This window comes from Macaca mulatta, chromosome 18, assembly GCF_049350105.2.
Source record: "Macaca mulatta isolate MMU2019108-1 chromosome 18, T2T-MMU8v2.0, whole genome shotgun sequence".
Taxonomy (NCBI): Eukaryota; Metazoa; Chordata; class Mammalia; order Primates; family Cercopithecidae; genus Macaca; species Macaca mulatta.
In genome coordinates, this window is record NC_133423.1 from 77822386 (window position 1) to 77845212 (window position 22827).

General features: G+C 39.1%; 1 protein-coding gene and 1 long non-coding RNA gene across 3 annotated transcripts in view; one reads left to right on the forward strand and one right to left on the reverse strand.

Annotated features, from left to right (window-relative positions):
* Window positions 1-4137: 4137 nt before the first annotated feature.
* Window positions 4138-5171, reverse strand: LOC144336386 (uncharacterized). Its single transcript, XR_013408129.1, has 2 exons — window positions 5029-5171; window positions 4138-4379 (listed from the first exon to the last, which is right to left on the reverse strand). It is a non-coding gene; the product is annotated as an uncharacterized LOC144336386 (long non-coding RNA).
* Window positions 4403-22827, forward strand: part of ARHGAP28 (Rho GTPase activating protein 28) — a 198080-nt gene continuing 179655 nt past the window's right edge. The window contains exon 1 of one of the 2 annotated variants that reach the window (XM_028838212.2): window positions 4403-5252. In XM_028838212.2, the coding sequence (XP_028694045.2) occupies window positions 4525-5252 (728 nt within the window). In that variant the 5' untranslated portion in view covers window positions 4403-4524. The remainder of the gene's footprint in view (window positions 5253-22827) is intronic. The other variant, XM_077974761.1, reaches the window with a different exon arrangement.

Here is a 22827-nt window from a genome sequence, read left to right on the forward strand (position 1 = left end):
AGAAAGAGATGGGACACTCAGCCCAGGTGAATAGAGTTTATTAAAGGGGCTATTTATAAAGGCATGGCTGGAGCGAAGGAATCCTTAATAAGGGGTGCTGCAGAACAGCAGAAGGAGTACTACATGCACCAGGAGCTGTTACCACCCCTGGATCAGGAGGGCCAGATAGAGGCAGGAGTTACCTGAATTTGGAGAAAGCAGCATAGCAGAGGATTGCAGTCAGGAGTGGTAGGTAGAAGGATCTCACGTGCAGCAAAATAGCAAAGAAGCCTGGGAAGTCAGTACTTCACCTTACTTTCCCCTCCCTCTAGGTCTTCTGCTGGTACCTCTCTTTAGTGAACCCTCCCTGAAGCCAGAGGCAAGGGAGTTCATAGATGCAGACCACATGGTGAGCCACTCAGGGTACCAAGCAGGGTAGTGAGGTTGGCAAGTGGATCTGGAGGTCTAATGGAAATAGCCTGCGTAGCATATTCTATAATGTTCAATATATGCACTCTGCCATCTTTCTAAAAGCCAAAAACTTGAGAATACTTAAAAGAGTTATATTTTATTAAGTCAACACCATATAGATATATTTGAAAAATATTAATACATACATGTCAGCTTTTCTTTTCTTTTTTAGACAGAGTCTTGCTGTGTTGCCAGGCTGGAGTGCAGTGGCACCATCTTGGCTCTCTGCAAACTCCGCCTCCCAGGTTCAAGCGATTCTCCTGCCCCGGCCTCCCAAGTAGTTGGGACGACAGGTGCACGCCACCACACCCAGCTGATTTTTGTATTTTTAGTAAAGATGGGGTTTCACCATGTTGGCCAGGATGATCTCAATCTCTTGACCTCATGATCTGCCCACCTTGGCCTCCCAAAGTGCTGGGATTACAGGCGTGAACCACTGCATCCAGCCACATATCAACTTTTTTTTGGTTTACAGTTTCAGTGCCATAGAGACTTATGAGTCATTTATAATAATGCTTTGCTATTGGGGCTCAGAAAACAATACCCCAAAATGAGGGTCTTAGGGGTAGTCTCAGAAGCAAAAGTTTTTTTTTCTTTTCTGACCTTCTTGCTCCTAGTCTCCCAGTGTCATCTTCTAGTTGTAGAAACTAGAATCTCTCTTTTTCAAGGTGGGTCACAGAAACCAGAACCTTTTTTCCCCAAAGACAGCCATAAAACCTGAAAACATTACCCCACCTTTTCCTCCATTGTTCTGTGTAAAAATTGGCCATAAAGAAGTTATCTGACCTACTTGTTTGACTGTAGATTGTAAGACCCCCCATTCTAGAGAGAGTCCTGCCCCATACCCTGAGGGGAGAAATGCATGTTCAGAGAGGCCAAGAAGAATCAAGACAGACAGGCTTTGCTGGGTTTCTCCACTTGTCTCTCAGCATGAGATAATACTCTTTTTGTTCAATCATATTTCTGCATGGCTCTCCATACTATGTTGAAACTAAGCATAAAAATGGATAACTTCCCCTATACTTTTGGGTCTTCATTCTGAAGGCTCCTGTGTTTATACATGAAATACATCTTTATGCCTTTTCTCCAATTAATCTGCCTTCTGTGAGTTAATTTTTCAGTGAACTTTCCGAGGGCAAAGAAGTTTCCCTTTGACCCTTACACTTGGCTACTCTGCAAGGTTGAAACTGCTGCACTAAAGAGTATTATCTCGTTCACTGATTCACTCATTGATTCGTACGTTCATTCTTTCAACAACTATTCCTTATTGAATGCCTACTCTGCAAAACACTACAGGCTCTGGGCTATAAAGACAAAAACATGACCCTCGCCCTTCCAGTAGCTTACAATTTAGTAAAAGACACGAATTTGCTGGAAAATAGTAATACAATCTTGAGTTAGCAAGTAGTTTTCATCTCAAAGCTATCTTGCTGGTTTGGGGTTCTATTTTGAGGTAGCTTTCATGGCCATATCTGGGCTCAGTGGAAAAAAAATGCTAAGATCTGTTAGCAACATCTGCCCTGGGCGCAGGCGTGGAGAATGCACACAGCACAGTGTTTGGCTGACTGTGCTTTAATTACATGGCCGAATGAAATTATTTGTTATAATGAAAGTAAGAGCAATTTCCACAGAAGGGCAGAAGGAGGGTTGCTTTGAATTAGGAACACCTGAGAGGCTTTATAGTGGTATATAGAGGGTTTTCCAGGATTTCCAGACAAGAAATACTAGGTAGAGGCAAAGACAAAGTAAGATCACAGGACAGGCTGGTGTAAGTGGGCCACAGGGCCTTGGGAGTGATGAAGTACTAGGAGATCAAAATAGATTAAGGAGAGGCCACACTAAGGAGTTTGGACTTCAATTTGTAGCAAGTAGGTTACATTTGAGGGCTTTCTGAGAAAGAAGAAGAGGATGTTCTGCATTTTAGGAAAATCACCCAAACAGCATTTTGAAAGGGGATGGGGCTTAAGAGGAAGCTGATGGAAAGTAATCTTTGTGAAGGAAAGATTGCGGCCACCTAGTCAGGAGATGGTGACGAGAGGGCAAAGACATTAGCGGTGGGAATTCAAAGAATGGTTGGCAGATATTTTGAGGAACAAATGACAGATTTGATCATCGATTGGAGGGAGGAGTCCAAAGTGAAACCAGGGCGTCTACAATGTGAATACACAAGAGGAGGAGGGCTCCTTGGCTGGCAGGATGAGGCGTTACTGCAATGCGGGGCATCTAGAGGCCGTGTTACGATCAAAATGTTTATAAGAAAAGACCCTGTAGGTATTTCATATTGTGAGTCTGTAGTTCAGAAAAATAAAAGAAGAATGTCCCATGCCCAGAAAAAGTTCCACTACTATAATTCCTTATGATAATTCTAAAATACTATCAGATAAAAATTACAAGCTTTTATGAAGTTTGGTGCCAAAATTTATTGGGTGATAAACTTGACCTGAACAAATGTGAGGCTATCTATAGACTTTATCCTACTCAAAGTCAATATTCATTTTTCTTTGCTGCAGAAGTAATACACTTAAATATACAATACTGTCCCAAATTTACTGGGCTGAGGGTTTTTTATATTAAATGGTGCATGCATGAAATTATCATTTAAAAATAAAAAGTAGATGTAATTTCTGAAATGCATCTGTTCCCAAGGTTTTAGATGAAGAATTGTGGATACATATCAGTACCTACAGTGGTTTTTCAACTTCACGTTTTAAGAAGGTATTGTCTTAGTTTTATGCATTGGCATAAAGCACAGTAAGTAAACAGATGCCTCTTTTTATCTGAAAACTTTGGAGAATAAAGCATTCTTTGCATGTGTCTTTTCCATACACTCGTGCTTGATAAGTTTCTTTATCCATAAAATTGGGATAATAATACTACCTACCTGTTTAAACAGCTAATGTACACCATTGTTTAAACAGCTAATGTACACCATCTAACACGTTAGTAAATTTAGTCATTATTAGCTTACCGTTTAATTAATAAAACATTTTTTAAAGCATTTTGGATGAAAAACTTATGTTTTCCCAAACTCTGAAAGTGCAATGAAAATAAATGTGTCCCTTCTTGATGAATGTAAAGAGCAAAGAGTACCCCCATTTCTTGAAAACCTAACAGGTACTTGTTGCTTTAATCCTACAAGATGAATGTTATTTTCCCCATTTCACAGAGGCAGCAACACAGATTCCGAGATGTTAAGTAGCATGATCAAGTTGCCCTCCAGTAAGGGATAGATTAACTTGTCTTTCTACTTCATCTAGCTCCTAGGGATGTGTGGAAGAGACAGCAGATAAAACACTGTCCATGTGAGTAAAACATTCACGTGGGCCTCTTCCTAGGCATACTTCTGGTTACTTTTTAATCAGCTATAAGAATGTCGTATTTTTCCATTTGTGCTATTAGTCCTATGTGGATAAGGACATACTTCAGACTCAAGATTTCTAATGATGCCCCTTTTTATCTACCTCGAACCAGTCCCTACATCCTCCCCCACCAACAGTAACTTCTGGAAATAACATCCATTTGGCCTATAATAATAAAGTCTAATTTTCAGACAAGCTGCAAACGGTATCTGTTAATTTGATCATGACTGGGAGGAGGAAAGGGATGTGAGAGTGAGGTAAGAGTCTGGTAGTGAGATTGAGGGTGGGGGAGGGAAGCGTTCCCTTGCTATGAGAGGGAATTACCTGACCCAAAAGGAAATCAAGTTTATTGTAACTTGACTAAGTCAACAGCAAGGTAATCCAGTTCTTCAATTTTTGATGTGGATGCTTTAAATGACAGAGTGTCACATTTTCTCCTTTTCTTCCCCAGAGCACACATTTCAAACCCCGCCTCTCTCCTCAGCCTGAGGTATGGTTTCTTAGTCTCACTCCTTGCAGCCAGGCAGGAAATGTTCCCAGCCACAGGATAAGCCTCCAGTTGGAAGCGGGCTGGGAGGGGGAGTGAGAAAAGGAAAAAAAAAGAAACAATGAAAAACAAACTTTACTAGAGCCGCTAGCAGGAGCCCCAAAGGATCCCGGCCGGTTTCCAGTTTCCTAGAAGCGGGGATCACACCTCCCCCCGCACTCCCGACACATGCGCGCACACGCACACACAGGCGCAAACACACAGGCACACACACGGACACAAAGGCGCGCGCACACACACACACGGACACACACGTACACACGGGCGCGCACACAGAGGCACAAACGCGCACACAGGAACAAACATGGACACCCAAAGGCTTACACACACACACACACACACACACACACGGACACACAAAAGCGCACACACGGACACACAAAGGCGCGCGCACACAGGCACAAACGCACACACAGGCACACACAGGCGTGCAGACATACACAGGCACACAAACAGGCACACACACGCACACACAGGCACGCACGCGCGCGCGCGCGCGCGCGCACACACACACACACACACACACACACACACACACACAATGCCCGCCCCTACTCCAGCCCGTGGGCGTGGTTCCCAGCGTCTGCGAATTCGCGCGCCCGGGGCGGGGCGGGGCGGGGCGGGCCTGCCCGGGGGCCACTGACAGCCGCGGGAGAGAGCGGCTGGTCGCACCTCCGGCCCCGCTGCCCAGCTGCTGACAGCCTCCCGGCGCGCCGGTCCATGCTGGTCCCGGTCTTTGTTCTGGGGCCGGCGCCGAGACATGCGTGGCTGACGATGGAGGTGGAGGACTCGGGCGGCGTGGTGCTGACCGCCTACCACTCGTACGCCCGCGCCCAGCCCCCCAACGCAGAGTCGCGCTGCGCGCCCCGGGCCGCCGCCAGCCACCCGCTCAGCAGGTACCCGGAGCCGCTCCCGCCAGGGCGGCGCAGTCGCGCCGGGCTTGGGGGGTTCGCCGTGCAGCTGCGCCTTCTGCCTGGGCGCAGATAGTTGTTTCAAGTTTTGGTGGACTAGATGAGTGAGCCTGGGGTTCTTTGCATTGTCTTTGACTGGAGGTGGGAAACGCTCGAAGGCTGCACTAGCCTGGGCTGAAGTCGTTGGCTAGCAGAGATTAGCAGCGGGATTGCATTCTTGATACGATTTGAGGATAAGTCATGTGTATATATATATATATATATATATATATATATATATATATACACCCATTTCGGCCAAAGTTGCCTATAAAATCTCGGGAAATTAAAAAATTTTCCAAATGAAACACAAGCAGCACATGAAAAGAAAACATTAAAATACATAACCCTAAATCCTCAAAATACTCCTTTTGAGAGCTTGTTCAGTAACTGCATTTCTGATTTAAAATGTAGGTTGAGAAATTCTCTAAAAAGTACACCTCAGTAGACTTTAAAAGACAATTTTATTTCTACATGTTAAAACCTTTCAACTGTATAAATGCATTGGTGTCATTATTTGATTACTGCTGATGTCAACTCTATGTTGTGAATGCAATTATATTTCCTTTTGGTCAAAAGAAGCCTATACGCATCTCATCCTGTATATTTCAGATTTAATGAGGGATCTATGTTAAATTACTGTGTCAGTGATCATCCATTTGATGCAAGATCAAGGCCAATGAGACTCTCCTTAACTAAAACAAAAATGGTTAAGTGGGTAGACAAAAGTATTGTGATGAGTGAGATGGTTTGGTATTTGATACATATTTGGGGGAAGTTTTATTTGTGTAAATGTGACTATCTGATCCATTGATGAGTGCTTTTCTTTACAAGTGGGCAATTTGAGTGATGTGTTTTCATCATGTTTATTTTTAATCATTTCTTTTTTCTCATACTTTTAACTTTAGTTACGTGATAATGATTGCTTCTGTTTCCTAATTTAATTGATTGTGATTTTAATTGATTTCCTAATTAACAGATTGTGACTTTATTTCAAGGAATACTTTTTGGCTAGTATCCATGGGAAGAACAAACTACATTGGCAAGAGATCTATGTTGGACTTGGCTAACAAAGAAAATGTTGTTTCTTTCAAAAACAGCAGGTTGAGTGAAATCTCACTTTTATATAAAGACAGTGGGAAAATAACATTTTTTTCCAGCTTTAGGAGTTGTGCATATACTTTTAAAGGCTCCTTGAAAATAAAAACTGGCATTTGTCTTTAGGGTATTTTCTTTTCTAAACATAATCATTGGCTGTAAGTACTCAGATTATGACTAACTAAATATATATATATATATGTGTGTGTGTGTGTCTGTGTGTGTGTGTGTGTTGATGAAAAGCATGGGCCGAGTTTGTCCATTTCTTAAACGATTCTAGTGTAGCTGTCCTGTCTATAATTCCCAGCAGCTGTCTCAGAGCACCAGCCAGATTGTGCCATTTGGGCGATTTGAAACTACATCCGTTTCCAAAGCAAACTAGAAGCAGAAGTTCTATTAACTCAGCATGTGGTCTTGTGGAATGATAATACTTGAGAGCAAGCGTTACATGTCAGAGCTAGTATTTCACCTTAAGGTTGCCAATTAGATTCACGTCGTTCCAAGTTTGCATTTTTGGTGACTGCCCTGCACTCTCTGGGAGCCTTGGTACCATTGTCCCTCTGCTGCAGGCCCCCCGGCCCTCTGCAACCCAATCACAAGAGAATAGCTTAATTCCTTGGTTCCTAGTAAAAAAGCAATCAAAAAGAGGTTCCTGTATTTACAAAGAGCCAGAGGACACCATTAATCGTAAGTCTGATAACAGAAATAATCAGGCCCAAGTTATTAACCTTTGACTCACTAACTAACGATCAATACTTCCTTTCAAGCCAAGAAGCAAGATCATATTGTTCTACTTCTGAAGAAAGCACTCTCTCTTTCAAGAATACCCTTTCCTTTAAATTGCTTACACATTTGTAACCTATTTGTGGAGCAATGACCAGAATGGCACTAGAAAGCGTGGACTTTTGTATCTAATTATCATTATTTTTTAGCTCTTGGTGGCATAGGTTCTCAAAGCAAACCATTCTTTTTTATTTTCTAGACCTCTACTACACTTGAGTTTATATGTTTTTAAGGGTTTTTTTCCTAGCCTTTTCCCAGTAAAATAGAATATAATATCTTTCTATTTGGTCATTTTTTTCCACTATTATATCCCCAGAGCAGTATCTGGTACATCGTAGTAGCCCAATAAATATTTGTTGAATAAATTAATGAATTCCTGCCAAGATTACAAAATAGCCAAGATAAAATGGTGGGATTTTTAACTGCCAGCCTCAACCTGTTTGTGCCTACTATGTGCCAGCAACATGTTAGACATTTGGGTTACAAAGATAAATGGGACATAGTCCCTGCCCCAAGAATGTGGTCCTTTACCTTTCAAACCAGCAAGACTTTGAGAAAAAAGATGAAATAAGTATTTCTACATCAAGAGGCTTCAGATGTAAATCTGGATTTTTAGCTAACCATTAAAAAAAAAAAAAGATTGAAGGACGCAGCATCTCAGGCCTGCCCTGCTGCCTGCCATCCCTAGCTGAAGCTGAGCCAAGGCTGCTCCATCATGGGGGCTGCTGTGCTTGTTTGCCATGCTCTCCCTGTTTCCCTTCAACACTGAAGCAATTTCTTTAGGGCCTGCTCATTTTCTTTTATTTTACTAATTTTATTTTGTTTTCCATGTACTTGTCAGTTACTCAGGCTTGAGGTCACATTGGCAGACCCTGACTCTACACCAGTTACTACAGTGTGGCCTTGGGCAATTTACTTCCGCTACTTAGGATATTGACTAAGGTAAAGGAAGCACCAGATATGTTAGCTGTATTCCTACTGTTACCACTTTTAATCAGGTGTTGTTGCTGTAAAGAGGAGAGTCAAACAGTTTTGGTACTTGCATCACTATCAGAAGTGGACAAACAAAACAAGGTTAAGAATTAGCCTTGTTTGTCAAGAAAAAGAAAAGGGACATTTAAAACTCAAATATCTGAGTTTTATAGCTCCGATCTTGCAATTCCGAAGAATCAAAGGAATCATTCCTTCTTACCTCATTTTATAAATTAGTTAAAACTGTGTGTGGAGCATAATGAATGAAACCACCTGAAGTCATATAAATACACTGGCTTTAGAGGGAGTTACGTGTACCTAAAAGATTCTAGGTTGGGATATATTGACAGTAAGGAATCCTCAGATTTAAGTTCTTTTTTTAAAATCGATATTCAGAATATATAAGTTGATACGTTGATTTTTAATAAATAGATTATCCTTTGTCCATCTTGTCCTGTTCTGTTTTTGCCCTTTTAATTTGCATGGGGCAATCTGCTGTGGCATTTAAAATACTGTTATACATATTTCCTTTTGAGCCTTTAGGATTCCTTCCCACACCTCCTGTTTCTTTAAGAATTATTTCCTATTTTTTTATTCAATTTCTGTCACCATATTCCTTGATTCTAATAGAGTGTGAGGATGGATAGACTTGCTTGTTAATTCTCATAATTAATTATATTTTCTCATATTACTTTTATCTTTTAAAGTTTTCTTAGGAATTAATTTCAAGGACCCCACAAAGTCTATTTTGGCTATGACTTTTCAGTAGCATGGCATACTTGTAACACGAATTTTAATTTGTTTCTTTGGAGCTAAAAGGCAAGAAAACCATGAAGATACAACATCTTTCTGTCCCTAATAGGCACACAAACTTTTCAGCAGTTTAAAGCAAGAGCATCATTCCCTCAGAGGAAGTTTTGGCAAACATATTTCATTCTCACTGATTTTCCATTTTGGTCAACTAATTTGATATTACAACAACAACAAAAAACATACTCAGCTTGCGTTTCTGGGCAATTTAGGCTTATTCCTGATGAGGAACACCAAGTGCCTTCTGGGTTTAGCACTTTTATATGCTTAACAGTGGCAGGGAGTCCTACTTGGTGTCTACAGTGCATTTCTAGATCATGGGTGGTTCAAACCACTGCAAAATTTATTCATGCATCGAAGAGACTCACAAGTCATAAGTATTTGTTGGGAGGAAGAGAACTAATTCTTTTTTTCACAGAATTGTGTATCCACATCCTCTTGTAAAGGAAGAAAGAGAATAAAATAACTATAAATGATCAGTTCTGTTAAATGGTTGAAATTAGAATCATGAATTTTAGAGAGGCCAAGCTTCTATTCAGAATCCAGAGTGAGACTATGGACAAACATACAAAATAATTTCACTGATAAAATGAAAGGTAGCCAGGGATAAAGCTAGATATTTTGTTTTTCAAGGGTTTCCTGAGTATATACAAATAATGAAATACAATTTTTTTTAGTGAAGGTATAGTAGAAAATGGCCATGATTATTTCTGAAATTTATCTAGTTATACCATAAACTTCCCGAGAGAGGACAAAAATAGAGGAGGGAAACAGCCAACTCTTCCTCGAAAACAAATATACAAGCTAACCAAGGTTATCCTAGGAATTCTAATTCTACAGCAATGTTTAAACTTCTATGAGGGGGCTATTGTTTCATAACGATTCTTAATAATAAAATAATTTCATTAAAATGAAATTGATGATTAGAAAGTACATATTTTATATTGAGGAAAAACTAAATTTAGCAACTTTTAATGATAGATTTATTGGTACCTTCCTGGACTGAAATTAATTAATTAAGAAGACATTTATTTCCAAGTGTTAACTCTTACTAAGCATTCGTGTAGGCCTGTATGAGTTAAGGTACACATGCACAGGGACACCAAATTCTGGGGGATACTAGGTATGCTTTCTTGAGAGTATTCAAAAACAGTAATGGAAATAAGATTCTTACTAGACAATAGGTATTTGTAGGTCATTCTTTATGTTATGGTTGAAACCAGAGTTGGTGTCTCTGGTTTCTTTTTACAGTGGGATCCCTGCTGAGCGTAGGTTCCTCTGTATGCAGAGCTGTTGGAAAACATCTGGTGCATTTCCTTTGATGGTGTCATATGGCTACATATTTGGCCAGTTGCTGTATCCATTTTTAAGCTGCTCACTTCTCCCTGATCATTAATCTGTAACGTATGCACAAAAATTTAGGGAATTTAGAGTATTGTAGAATCGCCTCATGTAGATGAAGATGATGACTAAAAAGTCGTAACTTTTAACTTTCTATTTGGATGTAATTTTGAAACTTGCAAAAGTAGTCCAGAAAGTTTCTGCGTAACCTTTACCCAGATTCCCCAAATGTTAGCATCTTGCAAAACCAGAATACCATTTGTGAAAACTAAACAAAGTAAAACTGATACAATACTATAAACTACGAACTATGTTCTGATTTCACCAGTTTTCCACTAGAATTGGAATTTTCCTGTTGTAGAATTGAATGTAGGACTCCACACTGAATTTTGTTGTATCTCCTGAGTCTCCTGCAATCTGACAGTCTGTCCTTGTCTTTCATGACACTTTTTGAGAACTGGTTGGTGATTTATAAGAAGTCCTTCAAATTGGGTTGGTCTGATGTTTCTCATGATTAGATTAAGGTTATGGTTTTTTGTTTTGTTTTGTTTTGTTGTTTTTTTTTTTTGAGCCAAGGTCTTGCACTGTCACCCAGGCTGGAGTGTAGTGGTCTAATTACGGCTCACTGTAGCCTCGACCTCCTGGACCTGAGTAATCCTCCCATCTCAGCCTCCTGAGTTGCTGAGGCTACAGGCACATGCCACCATGCCTGGCTTATTTTTGTATTTTTTGTAGAGATGTAGTTTTGCCATGTTGCCCAGACTGGTCTCAAACTTCTGGGCTGAAGTGATCTGCCCACCTTGACCTCCCCAGTTGCGGAGATTACAGATGTGAGCCTTCATGCCTGACCAAGCTGATGCATTTTTGATGAGAAATCTGTGGAAGTAATATTGGGTTCCTCTGAGGGCACCATACAGTGGGTATGCGATGTTGACATCTTACTAATATTGGTGTTAGGTTTGATCATCTGGATAAGGTGGTATCTGCCAGATTTCTGTACTATAAAGTTACTATTTTCCTCTCTATAATTAATAGCTACCTTTGGAGAGATACTTTGAGACTATGGAAATATCTTTTTTCTCTTTAAACTTTCCTTTTAGCATTTATCTGTGGATCTTGTCAGTAAAATTCACTAAGGTGGTGTTCTAAAGGTGACTTTATTTCTCTCATTTCTTCTATATTTGACTGACTTTACATACTATGAAATAGACATCTAGGAGTCTTGCTGATTTTGTTTTTACCCCATTCGTTTTTAAAAAGTCAGCCAAATATAAATAGGCATCAACAGTCATTTAATCCACTCTTTTTTTTTTTTTTCAGTTTTGATACAAAGTGTAAAAAATGATTTAATTTGACCTGGTCTGACTTTATGAAAGCTCTAAAGATAGATTTTCTATTTTTTACAATTTTTTTGGAAGCAAATGTTTATTAAATAGGCTCAAAGAAAATAAATCGGCTGGGTGCAGTGGCTCACACCTATAATCCCAGCACTTTGGGAGGCCGAGGTGAGCGAATCACCTGAGGTTGGGAGTTCAAGACCAACCTGACTAACATGGTGAAGCCCCGTCTCTACTTAGAAAAAAATACAAAATTAGTTGGGCGTGTTGGTGGGCGCCTGTAGTCCCAGCTACTTGGGAGGCTGAGGCAGGAAAATCACTTGAACCCAGGAGGCGGAGGTTGCGGTAAGCCAAGATCACGCCATTGTACTCTAGCCTTGGCAACAAGAGTGAAACTCTGCCTCCAAAAAAAAAAAAGAATCAGAAAGTTGCTAAATTAAATGCTGTGTAAACAGAGTGTAGCTGTTCTTAAATCCCAGTTTGCCTAGAGAGTATTACTGAAACTATCTTTTATTCTTTTAGAATTATCTTTGTACCTGATGGAAAACATTTTCCTCTTACTAGTGTTCCAGAGATGTTATGTGAACATCTGCAAATGTATTTTAACTAAAGTAAACATTCTAATTTGCATGTAATCAGAATTTTTTCACATTCCATCCTCAAACTAAACAATTTTGTTTCTGAGGTAATTGCCATGTTCTTATTTCTCAACCATATGGTCTCTAGATATCAGTTCTAGCCAAGAATAAAAGTAAAATGTTATATAGCAAAGCAAAGGAGATAAATGGAATGTTTTTCAGAAGAAAATTTTGGAAATAAATTCTATCTATTTAGGCAATACACTTTGCTTTGTTTTTAAGCCTCTTTGGATGAAAATAAGTCAGGCATACCCTTAAATAGTGTTAGAAATTAACCTTTTCTTAATAACTATTATCATTAAGACAGCATAATTGCATGTGTTACTAAAGTAAAGGTACCTGTTGAGATGTGTAAGTTTGCTTGCTTTACTAATAGTCTATATTGGTATATTGTTTTATTTCCTAAAAATTGAAATTATTACTTATTTCTTCAGGCAGCTCTGAAAGTCTTTAGCAGTACTTTTATTTCTAATATTGTTACTTTTAACATGCTTTGTAATTTACTTTTGATTAGATAACCAGCTTGTTACAACTATGTAAAGGAAATGCGGTTTAAAGGACTAAAGTGTATACTCTTTTGTTAAAGAATTTGATAGCATTTATTTTGGTTTCTTTGAGAGTTTTTTTTTTTTAGCTTGTTTGCTTTTTGTCTCTTGCTGTGCTCTGGTTATTGAGTTAGTGAGTTTTCCATAATGTATCATTCTTTATCATATGAAGTTTCATACATCATTTCTTTGTGATTACTGTAGGCTGTGCATCAAAACAAAATAATAAAGTGTACAAAAACTTCAAGTTCTTTAGTCTCTAAAGTGGAAAGTAAAGAAAGTAGATTGTTTTGCTATATATGCATCTTCTTAACTATCTGGGGTTTATAACACATTCTTTGAGTATCAAATGTGTGTGTTATGTCACTCTTCAATAAATGCATAATATAGATAAACTATCCATTTGACAGGTAGTTAGTGCCATGTAATTCCAAGGTTGGGAGAACATATACTAAGTATCCCTTAGACAACCAGCTGCCTGTGTCATGTTACTCTTAAAAACTAATTAAATCTATGTATTCCTTTTCTGATCCCTTAGATGAATAGATGATGACTGCATACAAACACACAATACAAAGCACAGGAAGGCGAAACTGGAAACCAAGGACAAAAGTAGTAGGTAGTATTTCTTAAACTGTCAAACACTTGAGATTTATTTGTGCTATTTTAGCAATTGTAAGTTTGGGTACTGATTATCTTTTATGTACCAGAGATAAATCTTTGTATCTTTGTTAAACTTTGTGGTTAGCCACAAAATTTACTTATGTACATTTATAGTGTACAAGGAAAAAAATCCCATTGAAATTTCCTATTGAGTATTCATTTATGAAAATCAATTTAGAAAACACTGACCAATGCTTTTGCCTTAAAAAGAAACCACCTATTAGTGTATTTACCTTTATACAAAGGTCCATCAATTATTTTATGTTTTTGAAGATTAGTGGAGAAATCTGACAGTGACTAGAAAAAATTCTCAACATCCTAAAATGACATTATAACTCATACTATGATATTTGATTTATTTCTTCTCTCCACTTTTCTTCTCACCCTCGCTACAACACAAAAATTTATGTAGTAGCTAAAGTTACATGTCAGTGGTTGGGATTAAATCTATATTTAAATGGCAAGAGATAAAAAGCAGAAAAGAGAGAGAATGAATAAACACAGTCAAAGAAGTGAGGACTAAACTTCTCTGAAGGTTTCCTCGAGAACTGTAGCCAGAAGAGTTCTGGCTACCATGACAGGCTGCCATCTACCACCATAATGCTCATTTGGTAATCAGTCATGCGCTAATCATGCCCTATGGTCCTGTGACGTTGATTCTTTAAAAATAAGTCCTAGCTTTAATCAGAGCTTACAAATGAGGCAAGCACTATGCTAAAAGCTTGACATACATTATCCCAGTTATTCTTTACAGCAGTTCTGTGACACAGGAAGAAACCAAAGCACAGAAGTAACCCAAGATCACACAGCAAGGAGCGCCAACATTCCAACCCAGTCTCTTCTAGAAATGGTGCTTTTAACCTGTCATTTAAATCTTGTAACATTATTAGTATATTATGGATTTATTGTTTCTCTGCCTCAATTTGATTATTGAGAGCGGGGACAATACCGGTATAGCCCTGTTAATAACCAGCAAGTTCAACTTCCACATAGTCGAGGTTATAAATATTCAGTGTTGATTTAGTCTTTCATTTTGCAAACATTTCTATTCTGTTTTAATGGAATAAGCATAGAAGTGGTTATGAATGGATATATGAAATTGATTTAAATATAATAATATATTTGAGAACTGTTATTATCACTTGAAGGAAGTTCAATAATAGGATTTTTAAAAATTTATATTCTTACCCTTCACATAGTCTTATTTAAGACTATATTTAACAGTATTTAAAACTAGACAAAATGTTCTAGGGAAGACATTCAAATTGACTAAGAAGGTAAGATCTAGGCAGTCAGTAACAGGAAATCTTCCTATGGGTGGGCTTTTCTTTCTCTCTCTCTCTCTCTCTCTCTCTCTCTCTCTCGGGCTTTTCTTTCTCTCTCTCTCTCTCTCTCTCTCTCTCTCTCTCGGGCTTTTCTTTCTTTCTCTCTCTCTGTCTCTCTCTCTCTCTCTCTCTCGCAGAAGGAGGGCAGGTGGTTTTAATCCTTTCATCTTTAGGTTTATGTTCTTAGTAACTAGATCTTGTAATTTTTCACTTTAGTTTTATTAGTTGCTTTTTTTTTTTTTTTTTTTTTTTTTTTTTTTTTTTTTTTTTTGAGACGGAGTCTCGCTCTGCCGCCCAGGCTGGAGTGCAGTGGCCGGATCTCAGCTCACTGCAAGCTCCGCCTCCCGGGTTCACGCCATTCTCCTGCCTCAGCCTCCCGAGTAGCTGGGACTACAGGCGCCCGCCACCGGGCCCGGCTAGTTTTTTGTATTTTTTTAGTAGAGACGGGGTTTCACCGTGTTAGCCAGGATGGTCTCAATCTCCCGACCTCGTGATCCGCCCGTCTCGGCCTCCCAAAGTGCTGGGATTACAGGCTTGAGCCACCGCGCCCGGCCTATTAGTTGCTTTTTTAACTACTAAAATATATTTCTATAGTTAAAAACATTTTTTTTTTGCTTAATTCCTTACAGTATGATTTATACCATAAGAATTCTTTGTGTGTGTGTGTGTGTGTGTGTGTGTGTGTGTGTGTGTGTGTGTGTATATGACGAGTTTCGCTCTCGTTGCCCAGGCTGGAGTGCAATGGCGTGATCTTGGCTCACCGCAACTTCTGCCTCCCGAGTTCAACCGATTCTCCTGCCTCAGCCTCCCGAGTAACTGGGATTACAGGCATGTGCCACCATGCTTGGCTAATTTTGTATTTTTAGTAGAGACAAGGTTTCTCCATGTTGATCAGGCTGGTCTGGAACTCCTGACCTCAGGTGATCTGCCCACCTCGGCCTCCCAAAGTGCTGGAATTACAGGCTTGAGCCACCTTGCCCGGCCCTACCAAAAGAATTCTTAATGAACATTGAGAAACAACACTTCATGAGAATTAATGAGTTCTTCCTCTATTCTCTCCCAATTTTCAGTCAAGTTTTCACCTTGACTGAAGGTGAAAACTTGAAGGCAACCAGGGGATCAAGTCAGGTCCTAGACAATGATCATTGTAGAGATCACTGTTCTGTTCTAAATCTTGCTCAAAAATGTAGGCTGTGGAAACTCAGACTCCTGAGCCATCCCTGGTCTCCTGTAAACCCGAGTACAGCCCTTGTCCATCAGTGACCTTGGAGCCATGGATGATGCCAACCTCAGAAGAGCCTCAGATATTTCCATTTAGAAAACGAATCCTAGGCCCATTTTAGTCTGGACCTGAATCTCTGCAAGGTCAGAATCATAATGGCCCTCAGTCTCTGGGCCCTTGTGTTAATTTTTCAAGCTATTCATTTTAATAAACTTAGTTCTTAGGACGCCAGAACTACAGAGATAGGACTATCATTTTCATGATACAATAAATAGTTGTCTGGGCTTTTCTGCTAACTGCCATGTCTTTGGGAGTGTCTTCTCATTATTTTTAACCAGCTAGGGAGTTCAGAGTATGTTGCTAATGAGAACTAAGTTTCATGAAGACCAGTCATGAGTAAGGACAGCCAGGAACAATGTCTGTGCTACAACTGGAAAGCAAAGTATGGAAAAGTGTCTTGCCTAGAGCCTCATAGGGAATTACCAACCTGTCCAGCCAGGTTCAACCACCTGCTTCCCGTCACCATAGCATTCGCGCACACCTACAGCATAGTCTCCTGGGTTCGGGGAAGCAGGCAGGCCAACAGCAAGGAAAACATGGAGGAGGGGAGAACTGGTTCCCTGACTCAGTATGGAGCTAGAGAAAAGGTGGTGTCGATTATGAGAATGGCATTTCCTTAGCTTCCTTTCAAACACTGTTACAACCACCCGTGCACATTATCTTAGTGAGTGTAAGTTGGAGAGTCTTGAAAACATATTTGCTGTGATTTTTCATTGTCATCTTAAAAACAAAAAAATTACTGACCTCAATAGAGTAAGCAATTAATGAGGGAAAGAGCTGACTGTAAGTTTCCACAGATTCTGTTTTGAAAAACAGAGGATGCCTGGCCCTGTGATTTTTAACATACCACAACTGAACTCCTTTCCCTCCTCATTTATAAGGCTCTTGTAATTACAAGGTCAACTTGGCAACTGTTTTCATAAAATCTGAATTGTGCTGAGTTGCAGAAAGCTGCAGGCTGGAGGACTCCCACCTCTTCCAGCTGCTGGAGGCATGGAATTGGAAAAAGCAGGCCAGGCTCTGCATGTCTAAAGCTGTGTCATCCTTCATGAGGCAATGATCCCACACCAGCTAAAATAACATGAGTCATTGCTTATAAGAAGCCCAAGTGAAGCTGATTTCGATTATACCAATCCTAAACAAACATGATACTCCTCTTATCCAGATGATAAAAAAGTTCTTATTGTGGGAGTTAGGAAAAAAAATAGCACCAATTCTCTTTAGAGTTCATGGAAGTGCTTTGCCATTTAGCGGGTTTTAAAGTGTATCTTAAACAGGAATTCGTCATTTAGCCAAATCTTACTCTAGGTTATTCTTGCTTTTGTCTCTTACTCCCCTACCCCCAACCTTGCCCACATCCAGTTTGGCTCATTAGTATTTTAATCTGGTTTGAAAGCTATTTGGATCAAAATCCATAAAATCAAAACTGTAATCTTGTAGCTCTTTGCTTTTATTCTTTTCCAGGATCCCCCAGTCGCTTTATTCCTCTATAGTATGAAAGATGGTTTTCAAGTAGACCACAAAGAGCTGGAGAAATGGTTTAGAAGGGTAATGAAGTAGCTTAAGTAAAGCTGATGAAGGCCTCGGCTGGAGTTGTGGGAATATGGATGAAAGAGACTGAAGGATTCCACGGGGAAAACAAGCAAAGAAGTTGGTATGATTTGGTGATTAAATGCATGCTGAGATCTAGGAACACATGACTTGGTTTTCTTTTTTTTCTTTTTCTTTCTTTTTTTTTTTTTTTTTAAGATGGAGTGTTTTGCTCTTGTTGCCCAGGCTGGAGTTCAGTGGCGTAATCTTGGCTCACTGCAACCTCAACTTACTGGGTTCAAGCGATTCTCCTGCCTCAGCCTCCTGAGTAAGTGGGATTACGGGCACCCACCACCATGCTCTGATAACTGTTTTTGTATTTTTAGTAGAGACAGGGTTTCATCATGTTGGCCAGGCTGGCCTCGAACTCCTGACCTCAGGTGATCCACCTGCCTCGGCCTTCGTGCAGGGATTACAGGCGTGAGCCATTGTGCCTGGCCATGACTTGGTTTTCTGTCTGGGAGTGTTAGGTACTGAAGTTGGGAATTGTGGTGGATGAGCAGATTGTGGATGGGCAGACAATGAGTTTGACATGTGAAATTTCAACCCTTAGGTTCTTGTGGGATAATTAAGTGTATATGCTCGGCAGACAGGTGGCTATACAAGTTGGAAGCCTAGGAGGGAGATCAAGGCTGAAAGTTCTAAGCTATTTATTCATGGGAGACTTAAGCATTTCAGGGATAGTTAAAACTGGGCTTGGATGAGATCTGGCAGGAGAGGGTAAAGTCTCTATAGAGACAGCAGTGGAACAAGGATGGAAACTTGAGTAATGCCAGCTAGGGAAGGGCAGGGCTTGGGAGCCCGTAATGGAGACCAACAGAATGAGAGCTTTCCAGAAGCAAAGGCAGCAGGCTCAGAATGATCAGACAGCCACATCAAAAGTAGCTAAATGACCAATATGGTAAAGAAAATCATCCACCAGATTAAGTAGTGCGGATATCAGTGATGATCTTTGCTATTGTGGGTTTAATACAGTTGTAGAGGTGGAAGCCACTTTGCTGCAAGTTGAAGAGTGATTGTGAGATAAGAAAATATAGGCAGAAAGTAGATATGATTCCTTCTGAAAGCTTAGCTTGTAAGAAGGAAGAGAGAGAAGAGGGAGACTGAAGAGGAGAACTTTAACAAATGTACCCCAAAGAACTAAAATTCTGATAAAAGTCAAGAAAGAAATCTAGCATTTCTAAAATGCAGGACTTAAAAATCCATTTCTTTTTTAACTTAAAATCCTTTGATAATACATTTTTGCATATAGGATAAAACTTTATTCTTAGCCTCAAATAATATGGAAGCATTTCTAGAACAAGAATATTGTCTATTTTCTTCATTACTGGATCCTTAACTACCTTCCCCTCTCCCTCATCAGAGGGCCTGGCACTTACTAGAGTCTTAACAAATGGTTACTGTGGAGGCTGAAGTGTGGAAATGTGATTTCTCTTTTGTTGGAAGCTACCAGGGAAGTCTTCCAAAATCTGAGCATCTCGTCCTTTGCAAAGTCTTTCCTGAGAGAGAAAATACACTAAATTAACCTTTATTCATAGAATCATATATACTATTGATAATATGCTATAGAAATAAGAATAATAAAAAATCAAACTGGCAACAATTATAAACAATAATAGCTTTATACATAAAATTGAGTGCAGCATGGATAGATAATTAATAGAAAGTAAATATATCCCTTGTTTTAAAAGATTAAATTTTACTTGAGTCATTTCACTCATTAAAACAAGAAGAAATTGAGCTCTGATTCTTGCAATAAAAAGTGAAATTAAACAAATATTTATTGAACCTCTTTATGCCATATGTGATTTTGGATGCTGAGGCTACAAAAATGGTTAATAGCTGGTCCTTAAGTGAGAAGTGTGTTCATGATCAATTTCTGCTGCATCCAAAGTTCACTCCTTGAGGACAGAAACTGTCTCTTATCTCTGTATCCTTAGCATTTTAGCCTACTGGCCCAGAATTGACACTCAGTATGTGAATGGTTCAATGAATGAATGATTGAAAAAAAAAATGCATAAGATACTCTAGGAAAGGGGAGAAGATGTAACTAACATTTAGGGCTCGGGTTGGTGAGAGAGGGGTTAAGGAAAACTTCTTGGAGGAGTGGATAGCTCAATTAAGTCTAAAGAATGAGCATGAGTTAGTAGGGGGGGATTTTAAGAGTTGGAAGAGTGTTTTTGGCCGAAGAACCAGCGTAAGGAAGAGGCGTTGCAGCATGTAACCACAGATGCTGGTATTGCTGATACAATGAAATATGAGATGAGGGAGGGAGAGTAGAGACCATTTAATGTGCACTTTGAGTAAAATGATTAGGGTCAGACTGTACTCAGTGACATACCCAATTTCTTCATTTGGATTATGAAGGGGTTCCATTAGTTGACCTCAAGGGTCTTTTCTCACGCTTAAATTCTGTTTTTCCCTATTATTAAGTTGGAAGTGAGGGTAATTAGACAATCCTAGATTTTTAACTAAAACACAGTTTTAGACCTGTGCTAATTTTATGATAACACCTTTCTCCCCTCTCTTTGAACTGTACTTATTTAATTGATCTCTCAGGTACTTTTGCTGTCTGTACAGTAGCATGAAATTGTTACCTAATTTTAGTACATTCCATTACTCAAAGTGGCGCTTGGTTTATTTCAATTAAGCTACCTAAGTCCAGATAATATATTAATAAGATGCTTGTGTTTAAGATTTTCTTTGAAAAATATAGCCTGTCCAATAAGCCAAACTGATTTTTGTTTTTCAGATGATTGTGAATTGACAACTGAATTAATAGGAATGTTAGGGAGTGTTTAAAAATGCTATAGCACCTTATTTTTTTATGTTTTTCAAAGTTAAAGACAGTATTCACTAATAACTTCTTTTTTGAAAGATGTATTTTATGTGCTAGTTTAATAATTTCATTTATACTTAATTACATTTAACTATGTTTATATTTCATTTAATTAAAATACTTTATACTTTATTTTGGCACAAAATTAGAAAAATTTAATAGAATTTAAATTAAACTGGAGACATCCAAGAAACATGGGAGATACTGTTGAATATTTTCCTTGTGTTTTTAATAATTCAATAAAACACACACACACATACATTTTAAGAGGAAAAATCTATTTCACTTTTTTTCCTCATTTTCTGCTTTTGAGTGTCCTCTGACATACTAGGTCCTAAAACTGATATCTGATGACATATTGCAAGAACGTGCCTGGGAAGGAAATGGGCTTAGAGGCTTGACAGGAATTTCCCTGCACCAAGGAACACTTTTTCACCTTTCTTTCCCCCTTCTTCACCTTTCTATCTTCACATCATCTTCTTATCCATTACCATGGAGGGAAAATTATATAATGGTAATGAATCTAAAGACCTCCAGGATTTCTGAAGCCGTACCCACAAACAAATAAAAATAAATGCTTTATTTAGTGATAACAGTCAGTTTAAAAATCGAGATATACTTCCTCTACCATAAAGTGCAGTGTTAAATATTCAGTTCCATGATTTTTGACCCATGTAACTACCATCCAAAACAAGATACAGAACATCTCCCTCACCCCAGACATTTTCTTCATGCACTTTGTTCCTTCAATTACTCCTTCCAGGCAACCCGTTTCTGACTTCTATCACCAGAGATTAGCATTGCCTGTTCGTGGAAGCCATCTAAACGGAGCATCACAGAATGTGTGATTTGTGTCTGGCCCCTTCGCTCGTCATAACGGTTTCTGACGTTCAGACACATCATTTCATCGGAGCCTGAAAGTGCCAGTAATGTGTACAGACCGTTTGGTGGTTTTATCCTGTTATTGTACCTGACTGTCATCCTGCTGTCTGGCAGCTATTGGCTGTTGGGTTAAGAGGGGCTGGGCAAGGAAGCAGGTTTAGAGTAAAACCCATTAAGAGGGGCTGGGCAAGGAAGCAGGTTTAGAGTAAAAGCAGGTTTAGAGTAAAACTGTGAGAAAACTGAACTCAAGAGTCTATTCCCAGGACACTGCATCTGGAGACTCATTTCTCCATTGTAGACCCAGCCAAGATTGGGATGTAAGCAAGTTTATTTTTGTGCCTGATCAATTTACTTTGGCTTCCTGGAGCCCTTCTATTTTCCCTGTAGTGCTCCACTAAGAGATCATTTTGTTCTAGCAAGGAACAGTCTTAGAATTTAAGGTGTTTTACCTTCCCAAAGCATATATACATTTCTTTAAACCTCTAATAGTGAGACTTCAGGTCTCATTCAGGGAACGGAATGTTCTTTAGGCAGTAAGTCACACACCTCGGTGCACGTAATTTAGACCGGGGTAGCACAGTTTTTCTGCAAAGGGTCAGTATTTTAGGCTTCGCTGGTTATATTTTCTCTGTTGGAACTCTACTGTTGTTATCGAAAAAGCAACCATAAACATTACATGAACCAATAGAGTTGATTGTGTTCTGATAAAACTTTATTTCGAGAAACAGGTAGTAGCCTGGATTTGGCCTGTGGGCCATAATGGTATCCGACTCCTTTAGATAGCTTTCTGTTCGGCCTACTCATGAGGCTTGTGTAGCAAGCCTATCCTAGCAAACTACGGAGAATTAGTTTTCCAGAATACAGAAAGCTGAAAGGAACTTGGGGTTGCACCTGTTACAATCTCTCGTTTTTAAGTGAGGACACTGAATCTTAGAGTAGTAAATTTTCAAGGTCACAAGGAATCAGTGAAGAGTCCAGACAATTCAGTCTTCAACAGTTTCTGATAGATATGAGTCATGTTACCTCAAATATAGTATCATGTTGACATTTGGAGAAACTGTCTTAGCTCATGCATTTTAAAGGAATAAAAGTGACAGAGAGAGAAACGGATATAGGAATTCAGGTGGTAGTGTTCTGAAAACTTAAGCAGGGGTCAGCCAAGAAAGGATGAGAGTTATACATTTAGCAAGTAGATTGATTAATGAAACAAAAAACAGCACTGTATAGTGAACACTTTGTCCAAGTCAGTTTTAAAATTATATATGTGATGAATGAATAATAAATAATTTTAACTGAGAAAATAGAGACCTCTAGATTCTGTGATATTCAGTTCATTCATCCATTTACTCTTTCTTTTGATTTTTTTTTTAGCAAACATTCATCAAGTATCTTCTCTTGAAGGTATCATGAAAGAGC